Source organism: Stegodyphus dumicola, chromosome 10 (genome assembly GCF_044657685.1).
Source record: "Stegodyphus dumicola isolate Sdum_Otavi_A_Nest chromosome 10, ASM4465768v1".
Classification (NCBI taxonomy): Eukaryota; Metazoa; Arthropoda; class Arachnida; order Araneae; family Eresidae; genus Stegodyphus; species Stegodyphus dumicola.
Genome location: NC_140777.1, coordinates 66,954,589 through 66,981,780, shown reverse-complemented (window position 1 = coordinate 66,981,780; position 27,192 = coordinate 66,954,589). Strand labels below are relative to the sequence as shown.

General features: G+C 34.7%; 1 protein-coding gene across 1 annotated transcript in view; it reads right to left on the bottom strand.

Annotated features, from left to right (window-relative positions):
• Positions 1-27,192, bottom strand: part of LOC118201805 (potassium channel subfamily T member 2-like) — a 459,181-nt gene that overhangs the window by 131,648 nt on the left and 300,341 nt on the right. The window contains exon 11 of the mRNA XM_085825117.1: positions 6,524-6,688. Coding sequence (XP_085681243.1) covers positions 6,524-6,688 — 165 coding nt within the window. The remainder of the gene's footprint in view (positions 1-6,523; positions 6,689-27,192) is intronic.

Below are 27,192 nucleotides of genomic sequence, written 5' to 3'. Positions count from 1 at the left end.
AGAGAGAAGTTTTAGTCTGAAAGACTTTTTGAAATGTAGTATTTCAATGTAGAAAGAATTGGCACTTGCTTTGAAAAGAATAGAAGTTAACAATGTACTACTAATGTATGTTTTCAAATGTGTAAAATTAACGGCATGTTGATATGTTCTTATATACAATGTGAACTGTTGTTTTAAATGTTAAGAAATACCGTGATATGGTAAAAGTGAATGTTAAAATTTTTTTATTCGTGTGACTGTAAAAAGACTAAAGCATGGCGAATATGTGTTAAAGGTTGAATGATGTAGTTAGGCTCTCTGACGCTACACTTTAGAGTTAGACACTTTCAGAATAGTACCTCATGGTTTAGAGTTGAAATTAGGGTGTGTTAAGAGGTCTTGTTATGTTGAATTTTAACACGTTAGTGTTTTGATTGTAGGAGGAAGTGTGGAACACGTAGACAGAAACACATTCGTGTTTGGTGTTCTTTTACAACACATGTCAGAGAGCACGGGGAGAGATAATTAAAATAGTCATGAATGAAATAAGAATGTTAAGAGAAGTATAATTGTATATGTTACTTGCCATTTCATTGTGTAACATTTCATTAAACTAGTTTTCCTTCCAGATCTCTGGAAGGAACCAGAATTGAATAAAAGCTCCTGTTTAGATGCAGTACAGATGAAAAAAAATTGTTGTATATCCTGGGAGCTGCTATTGTAAAAAAAAAAAAAAATTCTTTCTTTTAAATTTCTAGTTTCTAGCGAAGTATGTTTGTAAAAGATTGGCCTCGCGTTAGATTCTAGAGCTAAAAGTTTTCAACAAGGTCGTTTTAGACCTCAGTTTCAAACTAATTAACTCTGGCGGGAAGTATGTAAGGATCTTAAGTTTTACTAACGTTTATTTTATTTTAAATCTTTACTATCACTTCTTATTTTCTACTTACGGCCAGAATTATAAGCGTTAAGGCTTTTATGCAAAGTTTGTCTGGCGAATGCCAAGTCTTTAAGTTGTGGCTTTTTGCCAAGAGAGAGAGAGAGGAAGCAGTGAGTTCGAAGCAGGCCGCTTACCTTAGAAGTTACGCAGTTGCTTGTTGCCTTCCAGGCCAGAGGTTTTAATCCTCTTGATAAATTTAAACGTATTGTAGTGTTCACAGTCTCTGTACTACATACGCTTCCTGTTAATATAAGGCCAATCTTCCACGTTTATTATTTTAAAGTTAAATTAGAGTTTAGTTTTATTTTTATACTTTTACGTTAGACCCCAAGTAGCGGGTCAGTGTATTCCGAAGTACGGAAGTTATTGTATATAGAGAAAAATAAAGGGTTTTGTATACACTTCATGTGTATCCTGTCTACTTACCACAATTCGTGAACATAGCTTTAGTAAGCTCTCTGTTCCGAGACAGGTCCTTGTATGTTCCCGAAGAAGGTAAGAAGGAACATTGGCCCTGATAAGTGAAGACACAAATTTCGATACTTCGATTTACCCAAAACCAAATTAGTGAATATATATATCAGAGCTTTAGGGCATGAACGAGTAAACAGATATAAAATTCCACTGGTTCCCTTCTAGAAAAATTATGTGGTTAAAGAATTCCTTCGAGAGAACCGCTTTGTGAGTGAACTTTTGCCTTTCATTTTGCTGGTGGAGCAATCGAATTTTACAAGGGAGTATCTGCCTCACAAAAGAAAGAACTGTGTGCACAAAACATTGTAATTGCATTATTAGGAAAGAAAAAACGAAAATATTTAGTTTTATTTCTTTCTCCATCTCTGTATTCGTAGCACTTAGAAAACAAAATGCAGTGCAATCCATTATACTTATACCTGCATTTAAACGTCATGTGCCAATTCGGAACACATTCCACAAAGGAAGTGAGTAACGTAATTAGTCAAAAAAAGAGCATGATCGTAAAAGTAATTAACGCTAATTCTAAGCAACAAAAGTGCATTTATTACCAATTAAGGAAACAAATGTAATTGAAAACATAATAGAATATTTTGGCAATTATAAGTGTAAATGGGAATGAAGTAAGTCAGTGGCCTGAAACTAAAATTGCATGCAGAATGCAGACCGTATGAAAGAAAAAAAAAAAAAAAACCAGGCAAGCCTATTTTTTTAACCAAAATGAAAGTCTTTTTAACAAAATAAATTTTTCACTAAATTTAAATTTTTATTCACTAGACATTTATCAAAATGTTACATTAACGGTAATAATAATGATGGAAGAGGGAAAAAATATATTAATTTTCTGCTTGAATTCTAAAAGTTAGAATCTGTAAGAAATTCCTGTTGGATACACTTAGTAATTCAAACGTATTGATAGCTAAGTATTCAATTTTTACACTAATATTTATTTCAAATATTTTTATGCGTTAACGTTAAAATAATTTCTTTTAAACTTAGACAAATTACGAAAAATCCAGAAAAAGTTCATATAGTTGCGTGTAAATATCTGGTTATAACGAAAGTTTTCCACCAAAAAAAGTTCTTATTAAAGTTAGGAAAGAAAAACTTGAAAGCTGTACCGTTAGTGCGAGTAGTAATCACCAACCAAATCTGTGATTTTCTGCCAACGTTTTGGTAGTTCTTCAAAGCCTTCGGCTCAGAAATGTGGTGGCTGTGAGTCCAAAAACAGATCAACCTCATTTCGGACATCCTGTACAGAATGGAAGATAGCATCAGCAACATGTAGCCGCAGGTGTGAAAAAGGTAGAATTCCGAAAGAGCAATGTCGGGGCTATATGACGGGTGTGGTAAAGCAATTCGACGTTTTTCCTTGATAGCAGCGTCTAGCTGTACACGTTATTGTGTTACTATTTTTCAGATACTCTTTGTCTAATTAAGAGCAAAATGCGGCTTCTTATCAGTGCAAATTTGTTTATACGGTTAACTCTTGCTAGTCTTAGGAGATAGATAGTCTCCTTGTCCTTCCTCGATACGTGTCTATTTTGTTCTTTACGTCCTCTCAGAGTGGAATGCGACCCTATGTTCTATGGTAATTATTGCTCGTTCTGGATGGGTACTATCACCCCTCTTAATTTGTAAATGTAATTTAGAATCACCCCGTATAATGCTTCTAATCTGGTAGCGTAATAGTTACATTTCAGACACCTTTTACTTAAAGATAACGATACGTTTTACAAATTTCACAAGACAGCGTTCTAATGCAAGTATCTTTATTTCAAATGCCAACAATCGTTTGAAAAAGTACGATTAAACACGCCAACGCTAATTGTTTGTTTACACGATATTTGCGGTGGCGGGAAACATTCGTTAAAATCCAATAATTATAAACTACTTTATTTCTTACTACATTTTGTTTTTCAGCTACGACACCTCATGGCTTTTCGATTTCGATAAAATTTTAATCTTGGAGAAAAATTACAAGAAACTCTCTTTATCACTAATTAAATGCACTTATTAATCATACTGATTCTGATTTTTAAAGATTTATAATTTTCGCTTGCGGGAAAAAAAACTATGCACTTATAAATGTGCTCAGAAACAAAGCAATCATTATTATTGCAGAAGTTCATTATTGAGGTTATTTATCTTTTTCCAAGTACGAAAAAGATAAATAAAATTTGTATCCCCAAATCTTTCAATAAGATTTATAACTCTATGTAAATGAATTAGCTTCATTTGTAGATTTTCTGGGGCGTTACTCATGTTCATTTGAATAGGGATAACATTAAAATCTTAAAATTTTCTTCAAATGATTGCAATTATAAATAATGTTTTATTAATGCTAATTAATTTATGGGAAATATATTCGCGGGTCGCATAAAATTGTTTCGGGGTCCGCCATGTTGAGATCACGGCATGCAGCGGGTGTATACTTGGATGAAAAAAGTATGAAATATTTTTTAAAAATAAAAATTGAAACTTTTATTATTTATTTGCATTTAGTAAACATTAAATACCTGAAAACACTAAACAGTTTATTCTTGTTCCGAGAGTATCGGAGAAGGAACCGAGGGCATCGACGTAATCAAAACGCTTAATTTGCCGTGTCGCAAATGCCAATTAGAAAGGGATTTCCAAATAGACATTACAACAGTATTTCTTTAAATATCAATTCTAAATATGTATTTTCAATTACGTCTAATTAAACAGCTACAGAATGGCATGTTAAAATTATTTTAACTCAGCGAGTGGCAGAGTTCTATAAAATAAAATACACAATTTAGTACTTAGGTATTTTGCCTTCGACCGGTTTCGATAGTGTCGCCAAACAGTGTTCATTTATCACCAATTATTAGGCTTACCGTAATGCTTTTTATTATCTTTTTAAGAAGTTATTAGTATTTGTCACTAATGTTAACTTTCTGAAAATCTAAAAATTCTTTGTTATTTTCAATTCTTAAATTTAAAATTAAAAAAATTAAAAATTAAAAAACGTTGGTTATTTTTAATAGCATCAAAATATTTGCTGCAATTTAGTTCATTGTTAATTTTGCAGCTTCGTAAAGCTTTTACGGTTAGCTGTTCTTTCACCAATTCATTATTGAGAATATTCTTTCGACAGCTGGCGACATGTTCAAATAGGCTTGGTCAGATCAAAGCGGGACGTCTGGGAAGCCTACTTATAAGTTAATTGCTATTTTTGTTTTCATTTTGCATTTTGAAAAAAATGATTCAAATCTGCGATTTAAGAATAGCAAGCAGTTTGAGTATTTTCAAAGTTGCAGGACTGGTTCTACAGACGCGCGAATTCAAAACATTAAAGAATCGTGGAGGAGTCAAATGGCGCAACCAAAGACACCGTATAGATTCGTATTTAATTGAATTTATTTGGTGTCCAGTTTATAAACAATGTGGCATTTTTATTATTTTATGTTCGATTTGGAATGTTTTACTTCCGGGATGATTGTCGCTAATCTTAAGAATTTGTTAGATAATCTCAAAGCTCGTAGTTATTCAGGTTTTAAAATGCCAGACTGCATTTTGTATATATTACTTACCTAATTAAATGAAGACCAATCTGTGATTATTTAACTACAGTGGTTAAAACAAGTTTTCTATGACACAACTGCATATATTATTTATGAATAATAAAAAAAATAGAGATAATTAAATAATAAATGTAAAAAAACAATAAATGGCATTAATGAGAAACAAAAACGTCTTCCCGTCTTCCGTGTGGTAGGTAAATAGTTTATAAAAAATATTTTCATGTTAACCATGTATTTAATAGTTGGTATGCCTTCCTTTGGTTTTTATTACCTCTTTTAAAACTTGTGGCATGATTCCCACAAGTTTTTTGTTGTTCAGGCGAAATGTTGCTGCTAATGCCCTGAATTCAAAAGGTCTCTGAATGGCACTTCTTAGTTTAACCTTGATTTTAATATCAGTTTTTTTTATTCACGACCAACGTCTTTCCATAAACATTCGATGGGGAGACAAATCGGGAAGCAAAAGCGGGATATGAAACTGTAGTTTTAACGTGGTACAGACTAAATTCTTCACAATCCTTGGAGGTGTGTTTTGAATCGTTGTCCTGTTAGAAAGTAAATTTAGTTCCAAGGGACACTTTTTCTGCACTAGTTATGACGTTTTGCTTTAGAATATCAAGATGTAATTTGATAAACGATGTACTTATTTATATTTCCTTCTATAAAACGTAAATTGTCGACACCAACAGCACTCGCTACTGCGTTTGACAGTTCCACATAAATTAATTTTCTTTAGTTAGCTCTTGTTGATTTGGTTTCTTACAGAACATAACTCGTCCATCTGACCCATAGGTATTACATTTTGATGCATCACCTTAAACGGTCTTATTTTTCCAGAAAGGTAAAAGTTTATTTACGTGCTTCTTTGCAAATTCACTTCTTTACAAAGACTTATAAAAGGCTTCTTAGGAGCTGCATATCCATTGTAACCTGCCTTTTTAATGACATTTCTCACCGTTTCAAGAGTCATTTCAATATCGTAATCAATAAGGCAGCAATGACTTAAAGTGCTCTTATTCGTGAATTATCTTTAAACTCATGCATGCTACTTCTTTTATGTAATCGATTTAGCTTCGGTGGCTTTCCGGGTCGATCTATATGAACAAAAGTCTAAAGCTTACAGTATCTCTGTAGTCCACCATTTTTATAACTGAGTCACCAACTCGCGAATAGCTTTAAGAACTTCCATTTTAAGACGACTAACTACAAGCTAAAATTAAGCAATTGTTACTGTCGTATGTTTGAGACGCTTACGTACTATCCAGTTTCGAAAATTTACTGAATTCAGTTGCAGAAGACAGGATTAATAATTGTGTACGGAAATACTTTTTTGTATGATACTTTGAAACATCTAAATATTTCAATTAAAGCACTTATAGCGTTTTGTAAAAACATTTATTATAAACTCAGTTTAAACATGGTTCAGTAGTTACTGCAAGAATAATGCAAAAATTAGAAATTATGCTAACATATTCGTAATTCTTTGGCTTCAGTACGGAAACATTTTACCCATCGTATTTAAAATGACATTAAACAGTCCTTTTTTCCCTTTACCTAGTTTTCTGTATAATGACTATCTTACTTGCAACAATGGATGTGCGTAGAACTCATTGAGGAAGTCCATAATAGTGTCAGCACGAAGTGTCGTGTTACACACTACTACATGCTTTTCACTCTGAGCTCTGTGCATGCTGTACGTCCCTCCAAGTTTTTGACGCTCCATCCATGTATAAGCTAGTTGTTCGAACTGCAAAAATAAATGAATCGATCATTTGTAATGGAATCAGATAAATAATTTGACAATATGCAACATCATTTTAATTTTTTAAAACTACAAATAGAATGGCAGGTAATATAAAGCAGATGCCACTTAATATGATTGCGGTTACGTTATCATTCGGATATTATTATTTAGTTGCCGAGGATCCCACCTGTTTTCATATGAAAATATGGAAAATACATCACTATTATTGTGATTAGCAGTTGGCATAATATTATCAAAGTATGATCGAATAAATTTTTAAGCTGAAGCAAAGTCGCCAAATAAAGTCAAATTAGATTATAAAAATTGCCAAGAATAAGAAAAAATGTCGCCATTTAAGAGATTATATCGCGAAACAAATTGCTTTAAATTTTAGTCAACCATTTAAAATTACAAAATTAAATTAAAAAAGCAACCTTGTATTTTCAATAACTTTAGGATGATAAGACTCACGTCTGTCTTCTTCAGGTGCAAAAAAATTGTTTGCAGAATTTTCCCCGTGCTCCTTAAAAGGAGGAAAAATATAAAAAGGAAACTTCGCTCTTTGCGTTAGGTTTAAATTTTACGTTAACATGTTCTCTTCCAGTGAATGAGGTATATCCACCAACTTTTAACTAATTCGCATTCGACTGTCATAAACAAGAAAGCACACATTTCCTGACCGGCACGCTGGCTTGCCAGAGCGTTTTCTCGTTTACCCCGGCCTTCACACATTTGTGCCCGTGTTTTAGGACATTTTAAAAACTATAACTTTTGCCACAAGATGGCACTGCATGTCCATAGTATTTAAAATACATGCGGATTTGACTTTATACTCGAAATGAGAGAAACATGACTCATTCATTACAGAAAGGAAAGAATCATATAAACAAACATGACTCGTCTCTTTAACTCACCACGTGATATAAACATTCGCGCGCCTGCTATTCCTCCGAATCCTTTTTTGTTATTTTTTTTCTCTACTTTGTAGAGTCTTTTAGGCTTACTGGATGAAGTTCTATAATGGTTTGCGTTGCTTTCGGATATGTTTCGCGTTTTTCCCTTTTTACTTTGGAAGGCCTTGACTCCAGTTTATTATGGCAAGAAAGCATTACTTATCAGAGGAAAGATACACTCGCATAGAAAATGAGCCAATTAATGACATATATGAGAGTGATGATTCATTTTCTAAAGTGATATTTCTAGTGATGCCTGATACAGGCATTTGCCAGCGATAGAGCTAAGTGCCTGCCTTCCACTTCCCGTGAAAGATTTTGTTGCTTCTTCTTGTAAATAGTCTTGCTTGTACACTTTTAGTCCAAAGAGGCAGTTCGCCCAAAAGGACTATTAATTTCGTTTTGACATTTTGCGTCGATTCACCATAAGCGTTGTTTCACTTTTCAAATTGTTGCAACAAAATATTATCGCCGTGTGTTATATTTAAGGAAATTAAAGAATGAAGAATCTGCACGAATGCATACATGTTTCTCGCATTGTGATAAAACAACGGTACCTAGAGCTATCGAAATTTGAATAACGATATCTTCCATAGAATATGGGCATGTGGAAGCCCTAATTTAAATTTGAAATTTGTTTTATTATCTATTGCATATTTTGTAAAACTTCGACGATTTTTGATTAACAAACTAAACGATTTCAAAGCGAGCAATGGCAACACTGTTAGTAAAAAAGCATTTTTATCTCCAGCGCGCGAGACTCTGTATCGGAAATTCTAAAGATATGCTCATTTTAAAATTATTTTGCGTTATTGCTGTTGAACTGAATATTATGGTTTAAGTGCGAAGAACATGATATTTAATAAATAAAAATAGCACACAAAATGTTAAAAGAACGCCCCTTTGAAAGAATCGTTCGTTCTTTCAAATAATTCTAACAAATTGCTTAACCACATGTGGCGTCATTATCGCTCATAATGTCAAATTTCAAAATTCGCCAATATGTAAATTCTAATATATCTTAGGAAATTTTGAATAAAAGTCTAATTTTTTGCAGGTGTGTTTAGAAAAGATAATGGCAAAAATTTGATAGGTTATGGTTCAAAATTATTTTCCGAAAAATTTATAAAAAATTATTAAAAAATGCAAATTTTAAAAACAAATCAGAAAATTCCTGCGAATTTTATTTGGACTGAGCCTAAATTAAAAAATGTGAAAGAAGGAATCAAGTAAGTTTAATAAAAAAGAGATATTAATAAATGTATTCTAAATTCAATTAACATTGAGGAGCTAAAATTTTGAGAGCTATTCAAAAACTATTCGTACGATGTTTACAAAACTTGGCACTTTGGCATAACTTGAGTCATAGAATTAAAATATGGAAAAAAATCTTTATCTCATTTCAGTAAAAGTCCGATTTTGTGTCAAAATACCCAAGTTAGAACAATGCTATATATAAATCTAATATATCTCCTAAGTCGCGCTTTCGAGACATAAAAACGCAAGTTAAATTTCTCGATCGGCTCAGTAGAAACGGAGATGTAAAACTATCTCATTTTTTTATGCAAGGTATACCTGGAAATAACAGCGGTTCGCGGCACGGTGTGCTCGGTCTGGGCACATCTAAAAATTTCCTTCTGCACGCACAGAAAAATTGAATGAAAAAGGATTTGAAGGTTACTAGAGGTTATTCTGAACCTTCTTTGTTGATAGTAGATGGCAGCTCAACACAAACCAGTCCATATATTTTAGTTTTTTAAGACCCTTATTTTTCAAAGAAATCTTCCAGATTGTTTTAGGGTATAAAAGGAATTGGTTGAAGGAAATTTCTATGTTATTCTTTTTTTGGCTGTATGCTAATCTTATTCTATATTAGTTTTAAATTTTTACCTTGAAATCTTGCCTAAAATCGAACGGCGAACCGAGGTGTTCCCAGACTGGGCTCACTGCGAGTCTAGGTCAATGAGAGGCAGCTGTATCTTTTTTCTCTGCGGCTCATCGGTCAGCTCATTAACATAGAAAGGTGGGTCCACATCTGTGTTTCATTTCCTGTTTTTCTCTTCTTCTTCGCCCCCCTTTTTTTTGAAGGAAGGTTTGGTAATAAACTAAGAAATTGTTGGGGTGATTTTCTGAAAGTTAGGGATAATTTTATCAGTTAGCTGTTTGGTTTTTCACTAGAGCAGTTCTCTTTTTTTCTTTCGCTTTGGTTCAAAGAAGTTTTCTTAGCGCTACGTTTAATAGTTTTGAGTTGTAGATATTTACATTTTTATTTTATAGTTTATAATTTCAAATTGTAGATATTAGTTTATTTTTTTCGGATTTTTAATTATTTTCCAAACGGATCGGAGAGGGCTGACCATTTCTAAAGCACTGAAAGTGCTACACGAATTGCTTTCAGATAGTGAATCTGATACGGATCGCAGCACACGTGCAAAACATGCAATATTGGGTTGTGCTTTTTTAAAGGTGGTGTCACTTTCTTCGAAAAGTACCATGATAAAAAAATAGACTAAAGTGTAAATATGAAATGTAAATAATGTAAATATTATATATCCAAGTTACCTTTTCCCCCAATTCATAAGCATGTAATCATCATATAACCAAAGATGAGCTTTTTAGGGAGATGTAGAGTAGTAGATTTCCCCGTGGCACACCCTGGGTACTGCTAAATCTGGTATTCAGAATCTAGTGCTTTTTAATTGTAGGCAAAATCTCTTACTCTTTAAGGTGCTTTCCAGCAATGCTCGTTTCAACACTCTTTTCGAAGCTCTATTCAATCAGTGTGCCCGCTTCGGGCACAACCACAGAATTAAAACGATAAGTGCTATCTTTACAAAATTGTACCTGTGTACTCCTGTAGGCCTAATTAAACTGCTTACCATTTTTTATTGAAATTCCAACTTTAGAGGTAGTGTGCCGGAAAGGGTTATAAAACCTCAGACAGTAGCAGAAATTTGGGGAAAATTAACATTAGATATATTATTACTATATGCCCTACTAGTGGCCAAGTGATTAAGATCACTGAATACTAATAGTTCGAACAAGGTTCGAACACAGCTTATTCTTGCTGGCTGCGTGGTTGCCTTTCTCCACGTGTAACGTGAATACAAGCCAGTTTTTCTGCAAAAGTTCTCCATGAAAGCGTACCTCTCCCTTAGGCAGAAAGTACCCATGTGGTCCGCCATGTTCAAATAAATATAAGATATTTTGTTTAATACCTTACAGTTACTACAGGTCCATTTTTTTAGTGAAGATAAAACGTATATTCAGGCTGTCGCCATCTAGTTAGATTTCGTGCCAAGATTTACGCTTGGCGATAACTGGTTTCTCGTTAACAGGGTGCTCTCCATCAAAATTGGGGGCAGAACTGAGCAAAGTCGTGGCGTCATCTGTATGACGCTCAAGGCTCTTGCCAGCGACAGGCGCAATCGTGCACTCCTTGCCACGATGAACTTCGCAAGGCTTGTTCTGATGTTACTGTCAGACAAGTGAGATAAGTCACAACACAACGACAACACAGAAAAGTACTTAAAAAACAAACACTAACAAAACGCGTAAGATAAATTACTTTATCTGATTTAATAGTTATATGTGTTAAAACTGCCGTGTTTTATACTAAAAGCGATTTGAATATTTTCAGTTAATTTTCAGAAATTTTCCTCATAATTTATTTCAAAATTTAATTTCGCGACATTCTATTTCATTTAGTTTCAAAGTGAATACTTTTGTATTTCATATTAAATTGCATTTCTACATTTCTTTACTAAATCCAGAAATTATTCAAAGATTTGTGTTAGAATAAAATAAATGCCTAAAAAATAAGTGAAAATTTAAAATGATTCATTCTTCACCGTACTTCATTAAATTCAAAAGCGTTTTCGTTTTAGAAGTTCAAAGTATACATTGGAACCTCTCTTAATGAGCATTTGTTTCCGAGTGTTATCCGTTATGCGAAGGAATTTTTTACATAGGAATCAACGTAAATAAAGGTAACGTGTTTCATTCCGAAATAAATACTAAAACAACTTTATAATAATGTTATTTATTATTTATAATACGTCTTTCTTTATAAGAAATTTGTTTAAAGATATTAAGATTTGCTTAAGCTTCAAAATTTGGGGAGAATGAGACAGAACATTCTCGTTAAATAAATTTGCAGCGCACATAAGTTCTACCTTCTTAGGATGAAGATTTCTAAAGTACAGTGCAACAGTTTCCCATACCTTCAGCTTCTCCCTTATTTCATTGGAAGTTTGTTCCTTTGCTGAAGTTATTATCTTCTCCTTCACAACTTCTTGGTGTGACACAGAATGCAGTTGCATATATTCATCGATGGTCAACTTCTGACTATGCTCATCTCTTAGCTCATCGATGTCATTGCCTTCAGTCTCTGGCCCTAAAATCTTAGCCATTGACACAATCTCGATTAGGCACTTACCTCCCCCTCCCCCCAGGTTCAGGAAATCAGGTTCCATCGCGCTGTCTGGCTGAAACTTCTTCCATATTAAATTATTTCCACAAATAAAGGTTATCTTGGTGATCCCTTCCCATGCCTTGTAGATCCTCTTGAAGCAATAATGTGAAAGCGGTCTTTCCAAAACTCTCTGAAACGGAGATTGGTTCCATCAGTTACCTTAAAACAACGCTCGGAGAGAAGTGCACATTTTGAAATGACTTGCTAGTTCATGGACCGCAGTCAAGGAGTGGTGTTGAGAAGCAGAAACGGAATCTTGCTAAGTTTAAATTCTCCTCCAGTCCTTCTATGGTTCTAAGTTCGGAATTTTCGGACATTCGAATAGCCCTGTCCAAAATATTGCACCAAGCTTCCTAACAGTCTCTATATAACACTTTCCTTTCCTGGAATAGATTTTCGTAGCCAAAACTTCGCCTAACACTTCATATCTATGAGTCCTAAGCCGCTACGAAATGAACTGAGAATAATAAAATACCAGTACTAGAGTTTATTAAACCAGAATACTTGCTTGTTTCTTAAGTATGTTAAAAATATCTCTATTTTCCAAAAATGAATTACTTTTTTGAACATATTAAATTCGACGCTTTTGTTGGGACACATTATACACTGACTATCAATAAGTAGTTGGACACCTGTGAGAGAAAAGAAAACTAACTTTATTCAAAATCAATAGTTGGTAGAGCCTCCACGAGAGGTAATTACAGCGTGGACCCTCCGAGACATATTTTCCACAAGTTTTTGTATGACAGCTAGTGGTATTTTCTTCCACTCGGCTTGAAGAAGACATAGAAGTTCCTTCACCGATTTTGCACGGGTAGTGCACCCCTGAATTCGGCGATGCAACTCCTCCCAGAGGTTTTCGATAGGGTTCAGGTCTGGACTCTGGGCAGGCAAGTCCATTCGATGAACTCCATTGGCACCATACCAAGCCTTGGTTAACGTCGAAACATGACAACTGGCATTGTCGTCCTGAAAGTAACAGGGGTCCAACCAGTAAAACTGCCCCAAACGTAGGAAGCAAATTGTCATCCAAAATAGTGCAGTAGGCATCGGAGTTGAGCTTACCATGAATGGGGACCAAGGGTCCCAGCCCATACCAGGCGAAACACCCCCAGACCATAATTCCACCTCCACCGAACTTGACTGTTGGCACAATGCATTCTGGCAGGAGACGTTCTCCAGGTAGACGCCAGACCCAGACCCTGCCATCCGAACGGTAAAGGGTGAACCTTGATTCGTCACTCCAAAGAACCCGTTTTCACTGATCTACGGTCCAATTTCGATGTGCTTTGCACCACATTAACCGAGAAGCGCGGTTGGACTTTGTGATCAAAGACTTATAGGCAGCAGCACGACCATGAAAACCAAGCAGATGTGCTTCCTTACGTATGGTATTCATTGAAACAATACTCCCGGATGCCTGTTGAAACTCGTCGCGGAATGAGGGCTGTCGGTTGGGTGCGGTTCTTCCGAATTTCTCTGGACAGCACTCGTCGGCCTCTATCTTCCAGTTTCTCTATCTCGATATGTTTCTCTATCTATTTACTGGAAGTAATTACATTAAAGTAATTACATTCCAGTCAAATAGTTTCTCTATCTATTTCCTCTATCTTCCAGTTGGTCTGCCGACTCGGGGCACTTTCCGACAATCACCGCTCACCTTCCACTTCTTAATCACATAGGCCACTGTCGATTTTGGGTACTTCAGATCGCTAGATATGTCTCTTAAGGATCGGCCACATTTGCGATCCCGATAATTATACCTTTCTCGAAATCAGAGAGCTTCGAACTGCGAGGCATCTTACATGCGACTAAAGCCGATGCTGTTTCCTAGACGATATATACCAGCGGAGTCCGTGTCTACCTTAGGACCGCAGATATCGTCATTTACATAATATCGTCCAAATACTTATTGGTAGTCAGTGTACATTCTTGATCCTAATTGTTTAACTTCATTCATTATAAAAGATGGACCACGTCGACAGTAATTTAGACAAATGCATGGAAAATAAAGAACTGCTGTTAATTTAAAATCCATTATGTAAGATAGTGATGCATATATCGCACAAATCGTAATAAAACTCTGATGCGTGACGTATTTAAAACCCTCTGATCGGCAACGCCGTATATATACGGTCTAGAAAATTTTTATGATGTCTGGAAAAACGCATATATATGCGCATCTTAAAATGTCGGCTGGCTGCATGATTGCTTAAATAAAAGAGAATAAAGATAATAGCAGGGGAATTTTGACACTAAAATGAACAAAAAATAATTTTTTCTCTCATGGTAGTTTTAGAAAATTTGTGCTTTCTTATCGAAAATCCGGGCTGGTCAGAGGATTAAATGTTTGAGTGATATTCTTATTAACTGCATAGTACAATACCATACTTTCTCGCATTTCCTCCTCTACTCCTCTCCCCCCCTAAGTTTTCAACAACAAGCTCTGCAAATTAGAAAAAAATAAGCGTAATTTCCCCCTTCTTCAATGCGTTCAGAGAGCGAGTTCCCCTGAATTTTAAAATGAATTTGTACGCGTAATAATTATTTTTATCTTAGTAACAAATATCCTCATAAATTACATGCGAGAGTCACGCCCTTCCAAATTGTTAGAATTTATGCCAGCCAGTAGAAGAATCGACCCATCATGGCGAAGCAAACATTGAATAATATTAAGTCTACGATTTCGCCGTGTCAGCTGCATATTATCTTCTCAATTTTTTTATGGATGATTTGAGGCGTAAAGAATAGCACAAGTAGCAATAAGAATAAGCGAGATTTAAGTTACAGGGAAGCAGAAATAAAGATATCTGATTACATTTCGTAATGTTAATATTATTATGCATTCTTATTGAAATATAGATTTCTTTTAAAGATATAATATTGTGATAGTTTCCAGTAATTTATCGAAGACTATTTTACATTTTTTTGTGTTCTTACAGTAGCTGTGTCCTTTGTAAATTAAGTTATTAGCCCAAAGGGGCGTTAGTCCAGAAGGGCTATTGGTTTCGAAACGATATTTTGCGTCGAGTCACTAAAAGCGTTTAATCCCTTTTCAAATTGTTGTCACAAAATATTATCGCCCTATATTAAGGAAATTAAGTAATGAAGAATGTGCATAAATATATGTATCTTTCTCGGAAAAACAACGGTACCTAGAGCCATCCAATTTTGAATAACGTAGTCCTCCACTCGAATATGAGCACCTGGAAGCCCCGAATTCGGAATTTGTTTTACTATCTGTCTCATATTTCATAGACCTTAAATGAATTTTCGATTAACAAACTCAACGCTTTCAGAGCAAGCATTGACAACTTTATCTTCAGCGCGCGAGACTGCTTGTCGGAAATTCTAAAGATATGCTGGTTTTAAATATTTTGTGGTGTTGTTATTGTATTGAATTTTATGTGGTTTGAGTGCGAAGAATTTGATATTTATTAAACAAGGGTAACACATAAAACGTTAAAAAAAGCTCCTTTGGGCGTAATAGAAAATCTGAAAGCTTTCAGGATTTTTTTTTTCTTTCTTTTTCGCATAATTTTCCCTCTCATAGTTGCCATATTCTTACTGTAACCGCATCTTTCATAAATTAATTTATTCGCATAATTTTCTCTGTCACTGTTCAGCCGATAAAATTTGTAGAAAAATGGGTGTGCGTATTGGTGTGTACTGAGAATACGGCAAAGCACATTAGGGCTATCTGCCTAAGGGGAGGGATGCCTTCGTGGAGGACTTTCTAAGGGAAACTGGCTCGTATACACGTTACACATGGGGAAAACCACGAAAACGCCCATGCAGCCAGCCCGTTCGCGGGATTCGAACCTCGGACCGAACTACCAGTGTTCAGCGATTTTACCACTCGGCCGCTGGTGGGCGTAGAAAAATGGGAAAAAAATACGTAAAGAAATAAAAATTTGATAGAGCTTTTGCAATTTTTTCCGTAAAAAGGTTCTAAAATGGGGAAAAGGTTTATGGAAATTATATTTCTGGCATTATTCAAATAATTTAAATTTCCACGCTAATTAAATTAAGTATGATATAATTTCATTTAAAAACTTATACAAATTATAACACCATGAAACTTTTGAGTAGAACGTAACATAAGAAACGCAGATTTATTGTATTACTGAATTTTTTAATTATCTTTGTTTCCAAATTTCTTATGAAATGCAACATAAAAGCTCACATTCATTATTAAATACATAATAATAAAAATCACCTAATGTTCATTTTGGAATACTTATGCATATAAAATTGCTCATTAATAATGCATAAAGACAAAAACTTACTCTTCTTTATTGCTTATTGAACTCAAAGAAGCGATTCAAAATGCGGGTATAAACCAAAATGGCATTTTTTGTCGTGTACTTTAAAATTAAAGAATGATTAGACACTTTTAAAAAATCGCTGGATAGTAGCTTTTGTTTATGGTTTTTACAGAAAAGCAGATTAAGCAAGCAGATTTTGTTGGCCAGTTATCTGAAGAAAAAATTGCTATTGATCAAAGGTTTCTCATCAGCCTTCAAGAGATGGAATTCCCAAACGTCTTCTTGCATCGATTCCTTTTTAAAGAAATACTTTTATTCATCGACCCCCCTTACAATTTTCTCTATAACGTATAATATAAAACATAATCATAATAGAAATATTTTCAAATATATAACTTGAAATTAACAGACTAATAACATGAAAAAAGTTTTGAAAAAAAAATAGTTTGTTAATTTTCCTTTAATTATTTTTTTTTTGTTTTCAGTCCAAAGGGGCTTTGTCCCTAAAAGGACTATTGTTTTCGTTTTGCGATTTTGCGTCGGAACCCTACAGAAGGCATATCACTTTTCAAATCGTTGCCACCAAATATTATCGCTTTGTATTATATTTGAAGAAATTAAATAGTGGAGAACCTGAATAAATGTAAGCATGTTTCTCGCAACGTGATAAAACAACGGTACCTAGAGCCATCCAATTGTGAATAACGTAATCCTACTGCCCAAATTTGAAGGCCTAAATTTGAAATTTGGAGTTTGTTTTATTATCGATTTCCTATTTTGTAAAACTTTAACGCATTTTTGATTAACAAACTCAACGATTTAAAAGCAATCCATGGCAACACTCTACGGGGGAAAAACATTTTTATCTCCAGCGCGAGGAACTATGTATTGGAAATTCTAAAGATATGCTCATTTTAAAATTATTTTGCGACATTGCTGTTGCAATGAATTTTATGGTTTAAGTGCAAAGAACATGATGTTTAATAAATAAAGGTAACACACAAGATGTTAAAAATGTCCCTTTGGACGTAATTTAAAATATGAAACCTTTCAGATATTTTTTTGTTATTCTTATTTTTAATTTTATAACTATAAAGTTTTCGGACACAAAATGACAGATTCTAATAGCATAAAAGTCTGTAAAAATTGCAATAAGTAAAATAAATAGAATTTTCCGGTATATTTACTTATGTTCTGATTTTAAGTAAATTGATAACATAATTTAATTAAATAAGCTGTTAATGTATATATTAATTAATATAGCTGTTAATAAATTATTTTGTTAATAATTGTTGTTTGTTTTGTTATTTTGTTTATGTATATATTAAATAAGTTATTTTGTTTTATAAAATAACTCAAACTTTGCACAGCAATGAGCAGCAAGGTTAACAAAATAAATCGATTCTTGAAATTTATCAAAATCCTCAATGTACGCTATATTTCGGGTAAAAACAACAAGAAAAATCTGTTAAACATTAATGTACATATAGTACACATGTGCAGCACTTTATACTAAATATAAACTTCAGAATAGAAAACTCGGATTTGCTTTAACTAAATAAATTGCCATACAATCAGTTCTAACCAACGAATTCGTGCAGATGGGGAAATATTTGTATATGCTTTCAAGTTGCGGTTGAAAAGGAGAGAAAAAGGAGAATCCGTTTGACCTTGATCCAGCTGAATGAGCCCACGACGCACACATTCGCCTTCTAACAGTATAAGGTTAAGCCAAATTGATTATAAATCGAAATATATCATAATTTTAAAGACGTTTGCGTTTCTTTCTGTTATTTCATATTATAATTTCATATTTAACATTTCTTTCCTTATCACTAATGGCGCTTGTTTTTGTTACATTTTAAAATATCCTTCATTTTTTAAGCTCTGCGAATAAATATAAATATCCGCAATGAGCTTCTGAGTATTTATTTTTTTCAAAACTGTCATTTTGTTCGTTCCATTCAACTGAGTGAAAAATTCAAAGCATGTTACTGAAGAATTTTTAGATTAACTTAATTACCCAGTTCGATTAACAGAAAGACATACTGTATGTGTTATTAATGGAAGATAAGCATGGACAGCTAAAGATTAGCATGTCAAGGGTTTTTTGTAACGAACGAGTCAGTAACAGAATTACCGTAAGAAAACAGAAGTACTAACTTGAGACAGATATGAATGAAAAGATAAACTAGAAGAGACTTCTGAGAATGTAAATTTTTGAAATTCGCGCAGCATTTTCGTCTTCTGGTTTTCGAGTATTTTCTTATTCTCTCAGACTTATTTCGCGGTACATGTTTATGCATAAATCAGGTTCAAAGCTTCAGAAATGTCTTCAGAAATTAAGTATTTAAAATATTTGAGCATTTCTTACTTAGAAATATATTTAAAATTTAGAAAAATTAATCTAGCTTCCCACAAAACTTAACAAAAATGTACATTCTTACGTGCACTTGCATGAAAAGTTATTTTATTCAGTAGGCACTGCTTAGTGTGATTACGTTTGCCCACGAATAATTTCATAATATTAACCAGATGGCAAAATATCTTCAAAACAGGAACTAATTTAATATAATATTAAGATACAGTTTAATTAATTGAAAAGAAATGCAACAAGAAACATATACGTTCACAGATATTTAATTATCAAAATGCAAAAGTTTGTTTATGAACTGTTCATAATTTCGGTACCCGCCGAAAACTTCGCAGCAAAAACATAGCGGACGGAAACATCGCGTAGGAAACAATGCAAGACGAAATCGTCGTGGTACAAAACATCGTGGGAGAAAAGAAAGCACAGAGAAAACATCGCAGTTCTAAAACATCGTGTTACAAAATATCTCGGTCGAAAACATAGCGGTTCCAAAACTTCGCAGTTCAAAAACATCGTCGTTGAAAATATCGTGGGAAAAAATAAAGTACCTACAAATCATCGCATGACGATAACATCGCACACACATACGTTTTTCAGGTTTTAAAACCTGTAAATGCATTTTCACATAATGATTTGGGAGCGCAAGAACGAAAGTGCGATATTTTTACTTTTATGTTTCATGTTTTTGAATGAACTAATAAACTTTAGCTGAAAACGTAAGAAGGACACATAAGAATTTAAAAATTGAAAATGAGCAGAAAATTAATAGAAATTACACCATATAAGAGAACTTTAAATTTTCATAGTTAATTAACAAATGTTATTAACACATTAGTCTTTTTTATAAAGTTTTACTCATAATTTCTCATGAAAAATACAGCCTAAAATGTTTAGAAAAGGAAGATAAATAATTGCGCGAGGTTACCTCTATAAAAATTGATTAGTTAATTATCAAATTACTTTCTTTCACGTTTGATAGTCGGATAATTATATCTTGTTTTATTTCCGTTTATTCTTAAAGTGTCGTTAATATTTCTCGCGCTTCCAAATCTCTACGCGAATATGCATTTATAACTTTTAAAACCTGGAAAATGCATGTGTGCGATGTTATCGTCATGCGATGATTTGTAGGTGATTATTTTTTTACCACGATATTTTCGACGACAATGCTTTTAAACTGCGATGTTTTTGAACAGCTTTATTTTCGACGACGATATTTTGTACCACGATGTTTTAGAACTGCGAAGCTCTTTGCTTTCTTTTCTCCCACGATATTTTGTAGCACGAGGTTTTCGCCTTGCCTTGTTTTCTCCGCGACGCTGTCGTCTTCGATGTTTTCAGCTGTAGCCATTTCTTAAACGCTAAAATTCATTTATGAAGTGTTCATAACATTTCTGGAATTTATTTGACCGATGCTGTATTCCTAATCTTAATATTCGGAGAACATCCCTCATTTACTGGAAAAGAACAGACAAATGTGAAATTTAAAGTTAAACAATAAAGCAAGCATAGTTTGGAATAGATGTTTTCAGTGGATTTGTTTTTCTAAAGAGCAGGAGAAAATTTATATATATATATATATATATATATATATATATATACACTGACTACCAATAAGTATTTGAACACCTATGCAAATGACGATATCTGCGGTCCTAAGGTACGTCACAAATTCCACCGGTATATATCGGGTAGGAAACAGCATCGGCTTTAGTCGCATGCAAGATGCCTCGCAGTTCGCACCCAACCGATGGCCCTCATCCGCGAGGAGTTTTTATAGTATTGTTTCAATGATTACCATCCGTAAGAAAGCACATCTGCTTGGTTTTTATGGTCGTGCTACTGCCCATAAGCCTTTGATCACAAAGCCCAACCGCGCTGCTCGGTTAATGTGGTGCAAAGCACATCGAAATTGGACCGTAGATCAGTGGAAACGGGTTCTTTGGAGTGACGAATCAAGGTTCACCCTTTACCGTTCGGATGGCAGGGTCTGGGTCTGGCGTCTACCTGGAGAACGTCTCCTGCCAGAATGCATTGTGCCAACAGTCAAGTTCGGTGGAGGTGGAATTATGGTCTGGGGGTGTTTCTCCTGGTATGGGCTGGGACCCTTGGTCCCCATTCATGGTAAGCTCAACTCCGATGCCTACTGCACTATTTTGGATGACAATGTGCTTCCTACGTTGTGGCAGTTTTACGGGTTGGACCCCTGTTACTTTCAGGACGACAATGCCAGTTGTCACGTTTCGACGTTAACCAAGGCTTGGTATGGTGCCAATGGAGTTCATCGAATGGACTTGCCTGCCCAGAGTCCAGACCTGAACCCTATCGAGAACCTCTGGGACGAGTTGCATCGCTGAATTCAGGGGTGCACTACTTGTGCAAAATCGGTGAAGGAACTCCTATGTCTTCTCCAAGCCGAGTGGAAGAAAATACCACTAGCTGTCATACAAAGACTTGTGGAAAGTATGCCCCGGAGGGTCCACGCTGTAATTACCTCTCGTGGAGGCTCTATGAACTATTGATTTTGAATAACGTTAGATTTTCTTTTCTATCACTGGTGTCCAAATACTTATTGGTAGTCAGTGTATATATATTTGGTTGTGAAGAAGAGGGAGGGTATGACCAGCCTCTAAACTGAAACATTAAGAACCAAAGCACATCTAAGGTTGCTTTTTGCCTAATATTAAATAGCTGACTAAAATCGAAAATTAGCTATTTGGCGCCATGATCCCATATATTTCTTGGCCACAAATTCTTTGGTTACATTTATTTGCCCTTACAAACTTTAACATCAAGTTGATTTAGGAAATAAAATGGGCTGTATAGTAACTTCGATAATTTCATAATGTTAATACAAATGCACAGAGAAAATCGCCTTGATATTCAACGAAACTGTAGAGCCATTAGGGGTTTTTGATGCAGAAGACGTGAAAGATGTGCATTGCCCTCGCCAGGATTCGAACCCTGGACCTCCCGAATATACGCCGAGTGTGCTACCGTTATAGCACGAAGGCATGCAGGAAAGAGGAAGAAAATACCACATATGCTCTCTCTTTTAAAGGGTGACTGGGGTTAAGGGGTCCCAATCGCCAGATCCTGTTGGTGACGAATTATCGTTCACCACCTTTAAGTTCGAGCGCCACTATAGATTTATTAGTTATTTTAAAGCAAGATACGTAAAAATTGTGCATTGGCCTCCCCGGGCCTCGAACCATTGGCCGTCTGAATACGTGCTGAGTACGCTACAGTTAAACCATTCAGACATGCTGGAAGGAAAGAAAGAATATATTATAAAACAGACAACTAAATCCAAACAGCAAACAAATTTTACATAGGAAAATACTTTAGCCGAGAACTAGCAAAAATATTTTCGAAAATGTAAATGTTTGTCGTTAAAGATTTATAATAGTTTTGTTTCGGTTTAGGAAAGCGAACAACTGCTTTAGCATACATAGAATTAAAACCGTAACTCTGAAATGTAATCAATTCGTAAAATTTTAATCTCTGGCACGAGAAAAGTATGTGAAATTAATATTTTTGCATTGCATCGGAAGCAAAGTATTTGTTGTAAGATAGGAAAATGAGCCATAATCAATGACCTAAGAGGATTATATGTAAGGAAAACCACCCCTTGAGATGGAATTTTCATATTATCCACCCTTTTCGGTTGAAAGCTGGAATACTATTTGCGAGTCATGGCTCTTAGCGTTATCGATTTTAGCATTAGAGCTTTTAGAGATTAAAATAGTAAACCTTATTTTATTCGAAAACTGAACATATTATTCTAAAAATTTATTACGGGCGGCTTTCTGGTATTTATGAATAAAATATTTCGCATTTCGTTTTAGCATTCGTCAGCATGAATTAGAACATAATGTGGCTTAACATTTTATGTAAAAGTTAAGTTAGACAATATTATATATAATGTTTAGTTCAAGTTATAAGGTATTTCTCTCGCCGTTTTAGCATGCCTTCGTAGCATAGTGGTCTGCACGCTGGGCGCGTATTTCAGAGTTCTGTGGTTTGATTCTTGGAGAAGGCGTTGCTCGTTTTTCATCACTCCTGCTTTCAAAAAACTAATGACTTTACAGTGGCGTCCGAACTAAAAGAGTGGTGGATGATGAACTCCCCACCCAGGATTTGGCGACTAGGTCACCTAAAAACCCCAGTCGCCCTTTAAAAGTTGGAGTATATAAAGTATTTCTCCCGCCTTCTTAGCATGTCTTCGTGGTGTGGTGGTCTGCACGTTGGGCGCGTATTCCAAAGGTCCAGGGTTCGATTCCCGGGGAAGGCGTTGCTCACTTTTCATCTCTCCGGCCTCGAAATAACATAATGCCTCCAGAAAGTTAATCAAAAATGGTTTTTAGTGGAACTGTATTTTACAGAGGCCATTCGCACATTTTTAGACGATATTCATTGTATTTACAGAAATATTTTACCTAAACGTTTTGTATTTTAAATGTTTCATTTGATAACCCTTAATTTTCGCTATCATTTTACACCGTAATTTCCAAGACAATAAAGCCTTTTTTAATATTAAATGAGGTATTTTATACCATTGCTCTGAAAAACTTTCCAAATTCCAAGGAGGAATGACGTTTGGACAACTGCCTTCATAAAATTGCAAAAGAGCAAAAATCCGTGAATGATACATCAGAACATTTAGTAGGGATATTAGTGGAGGGTTACGGTCTTGATACCTGTTTCTTGTTCCATTCTTTTTCCAGGAAATTCAGAATAAATTTTGACTTGTGGCTGCTTGTTTTGTCTTGATGCAGTTCTACTGATTGATGGCACTGTGGGTTAATACCCTTTGCGCAAATGACTACTGTTCAGTGTTTAATTTAAATTGGACTGTTCGATTTATTTCCATCACCACAAGTTGTGATCATTCTAGTAGAAGATAGAACACTTAAATTCTAAACTCTGTTTAAATAAAAAGGTTATTTTAAACATCTCAAGACTTTGCCATTATTTTCAGACCTAATCATGATTTGCCTCACGTCAGTTAGGGTTATGGGGCTAAAATAGTGTTACCAGATCAAGTGTAACCCTACAAATATTAAAATATCATTTCTTTGAAAGAAACCTACATTTCACTAAGAATACACTGTAATACATAAAATACGTTTCAAATAATAAATACAAAGAGGAATAGAATGGATGAAATGCTAATACAAATTGAAAACACAGAATAAAAGTAAAAAGAATGAAGGCAATACAATTTATCAATAACTAGCCCTCAGAGGAGACAAGCTATACATGACAGAGAAAGGGGAAAATAATGCGAAAGCTTTTAAAATTTTCAGAACTTATTGCCAAAAAACTAGGGGGGAAATATAACGAGAAGATAACGGTATTTATGTTTAAAAATCCTAGACTTGTAAAACAGAAGAGGTCAGAATTTATTTTTCAAGCAAAAGTGTTATAACGTTACACATATTTTTTCAGCCTCAGCCTTATATATTTCTATCCGTTTTTTTGTTACTTAAGATCTGATGCAAAAAATAAAAAATTTTTACGAGAATAATCCTTTCCTTCTAAAAGTATTACTTTTCTCTATAGGGATTTGTTTGTAATGAGCCATAATCCTATAAGGATGGCTGGCAGATAAGATACACGATGAAAAAGATACTAACATACGTTTCTTGTATTTTCTTTTTTCTGAAATATATTGTTGAAGGATATTAATGTAACAGAAATCTTTACTTTTGGAACAATTCTGTTACGTAAAGAATCACAACATCTAAAGACTTAGACAGAAAAGCCTTCATACAGAGTCTTGGTAAAAGCAGTGGTATAGAGGAGAGCGGAGGAAACGGTCTGGTCAGGGCGACACATTTTTAGTGGCATAATTTTTCACATAAAATATTATTTTATAGGGGTTACTCATGTAAATCATCGAGGCAAGTGACGAATAATCACATTATAAATTGCCATTTGGAATTAAAGAGGAGAAAAATAGTTTTCATTCCTGTTCAAATGCTGCATATTTTTGCTATTGCTTTCTCAGTTCGTTTGTTTAAAAACTGAATTATGATCCCAGCGACATTCGTAAAGAAGAATTACTAATTGAGAAAGAAGTATTTCCGCTATTGCTAAGATAAATGGGTTATTTTAAATTTTTGTAGAAAATACAGTCTCCAGAACAAAGTTTCAAACATTGTAATACTACTGCCAACTTTCCTCACTACTGCTACAGAAGTGAAACAAAGCTGTAGCAAAAGAAGAAGCGTCATCTAAATAAAAATAATTGAAGTATTATATTTAAGAACTACAAATGATTAATCGTCATTTAAGAAATATCTCAAAAATATCTATATACCTGAAAATGGCGCAATTAAATAGACGTCTACAATCTCATCATTGGTTTTGTTAAAAAAAAAAGAAAGTAAAAGAGTAAAGTGAAAGCTTTTAGTTTCACATTAAGCCCAAGAGATTTTTTTTTTAACATTTTGTGTGCTACTTTTATTTATTAAATATCATGTTCTTCGTTTGCACTTAAACAAATAAAATTCAATTCAACCACAAATATTTAAAAACACCATATTTCTAGAATTTCTGATAGACAGTCTCGCGCGCTGGAGAAAAAATGTTTTTTTACCGTACAGTGTTGCACTGCTTACTTTGAAATCGTTGAGTCCGTTAACTAAAATTTCGTTAAAGTTCTACAAAATGTGAAACAGATAATAAAAGAAATTCGAATTTCAAAATTCGGTCTTCCAGGTACCCATGTTCGGGTGGAGGATTTCGTTATTCAAAATTTCACGGCTCTAGGTACTGTCGGTTTTTCACAATGCGAGAAACACACGTACATTCATGAAAATTCTTCATTGTTTATTTTCCTTAAATATAATACAGGGCGATAATATTTGGTAGCAACAACTTAAAAAGTGATTCAGCGCTGTTAGTGATTCAACGCAAAATGTCGTTTCAAGAATAACAGCCCTTCGGGGTTAATGCCGCTGTGGGATAATAATACAATTTTATTTATTATTATTTTATGTAATTTTGACATTCATTTTCAGTTATTTGTTTGTATATCAAGAGGAAGGGCCAATTTAGGAACCATCCTAGGCTGCAAAATCAGAAAAGAATTATTCATTATTATCATGTTATTATTAGTCAGAATTAGGAATTCTTCGCCTTGGGCGGCGAATGTTCTAGCTACGGCTACTGGGAAAAAGTTTTTTACTCTTACACCGACTTATGAGCAACTGCAGGATAATATATAATATCATTTATTTCAATTTTATTTATTTATCATTTTTTCAGCATTTCGGAAATACACTTGTAACGAAAAAATTGAAAGATATTAACATTAGAAAAATATATCTTCTTTTTCAAAAGGCAAATTTATGTAATTATAATTTAAAGCAAGTAAAATAGTAAGTGTCAAATCCTCTTGTAGAGACTTGTAGGATTATCGGGTTGTGAAATATGAGAAATCAACTTTGCCGTCGCCTCGGAACTTTCACTTGTTACTTAAACATACACTAGTGAAATAAATTAAAAGGATTTGCATATTTTATCGAAGTGCATGAAAAGAACTGCACTGAAGGAAAAACCACTGCTTCTAGATAAAAATGCAAATCTTGTACGGCAAATAAGTAAGCCTACACGTGTGTGTAGGTGGAGCCAGCAGAAAAACAGGCTTTATAAGCGCGTGGAGGGTAAGATGAATTGTGTTCGCTAGCACATCTCGGCGAATTTCTTGGTGTTAACTTGCAGAAATCGGTTAACTTCACATCGGAACAGTAAAAATGAGTAACCACCAACGTTTATATGATGGAATGAGGTGCGAATTGTGGGGAGACCAGAGGCAGGCCAATCGCAAGTTCAGATATGTAGAGAGTTTTATTTAACGCCCACCGTCGTGTGTGACCTATGGGAACAGTTCCAGGATGCTGGATACATCGAGAGAAAGCCTGGTCAAGGTCGTCCAAGAGCCACGACTGCCACAGAAGATCGCTATTTGTCCATTTTAGCGAGGCACTACAGAGGGGCTGCAGCGTCTCAGCTCTCTCGGGACCTGTATGCAGCCACAGGAACCCGTGTAACAAGGGCTACTGTTTCCAAAAGACTGAATGAGACAGGGTTGTTTGCCAGAAGACCGGCTGTTTGCGTCCTGCTCACGTCTACGGATAGAAGAGTCAAATTAACATGGTACAGGCCGCATAGTGATTGGAGGGAGCAATGGGCGACCGTTCTGTTCACCGACGAGTCCCGTTTTAGCCTAAACACCGATTCTCGCAGTACTTTCATATGGAGAGAGCCAGAGACCCGCTACCTATCCTCCAATGTCCGCGAAATCAACAATCATGGCGGTGGCGGTGTAATGGTCTGATCAGGCATCATGTTGGATGGCCGCACACCTCTCCACGTCTTTGATAGAGGCTCTGTGACTGGTGTGAGGTATAGGGGTGAGGTCTTGGAGC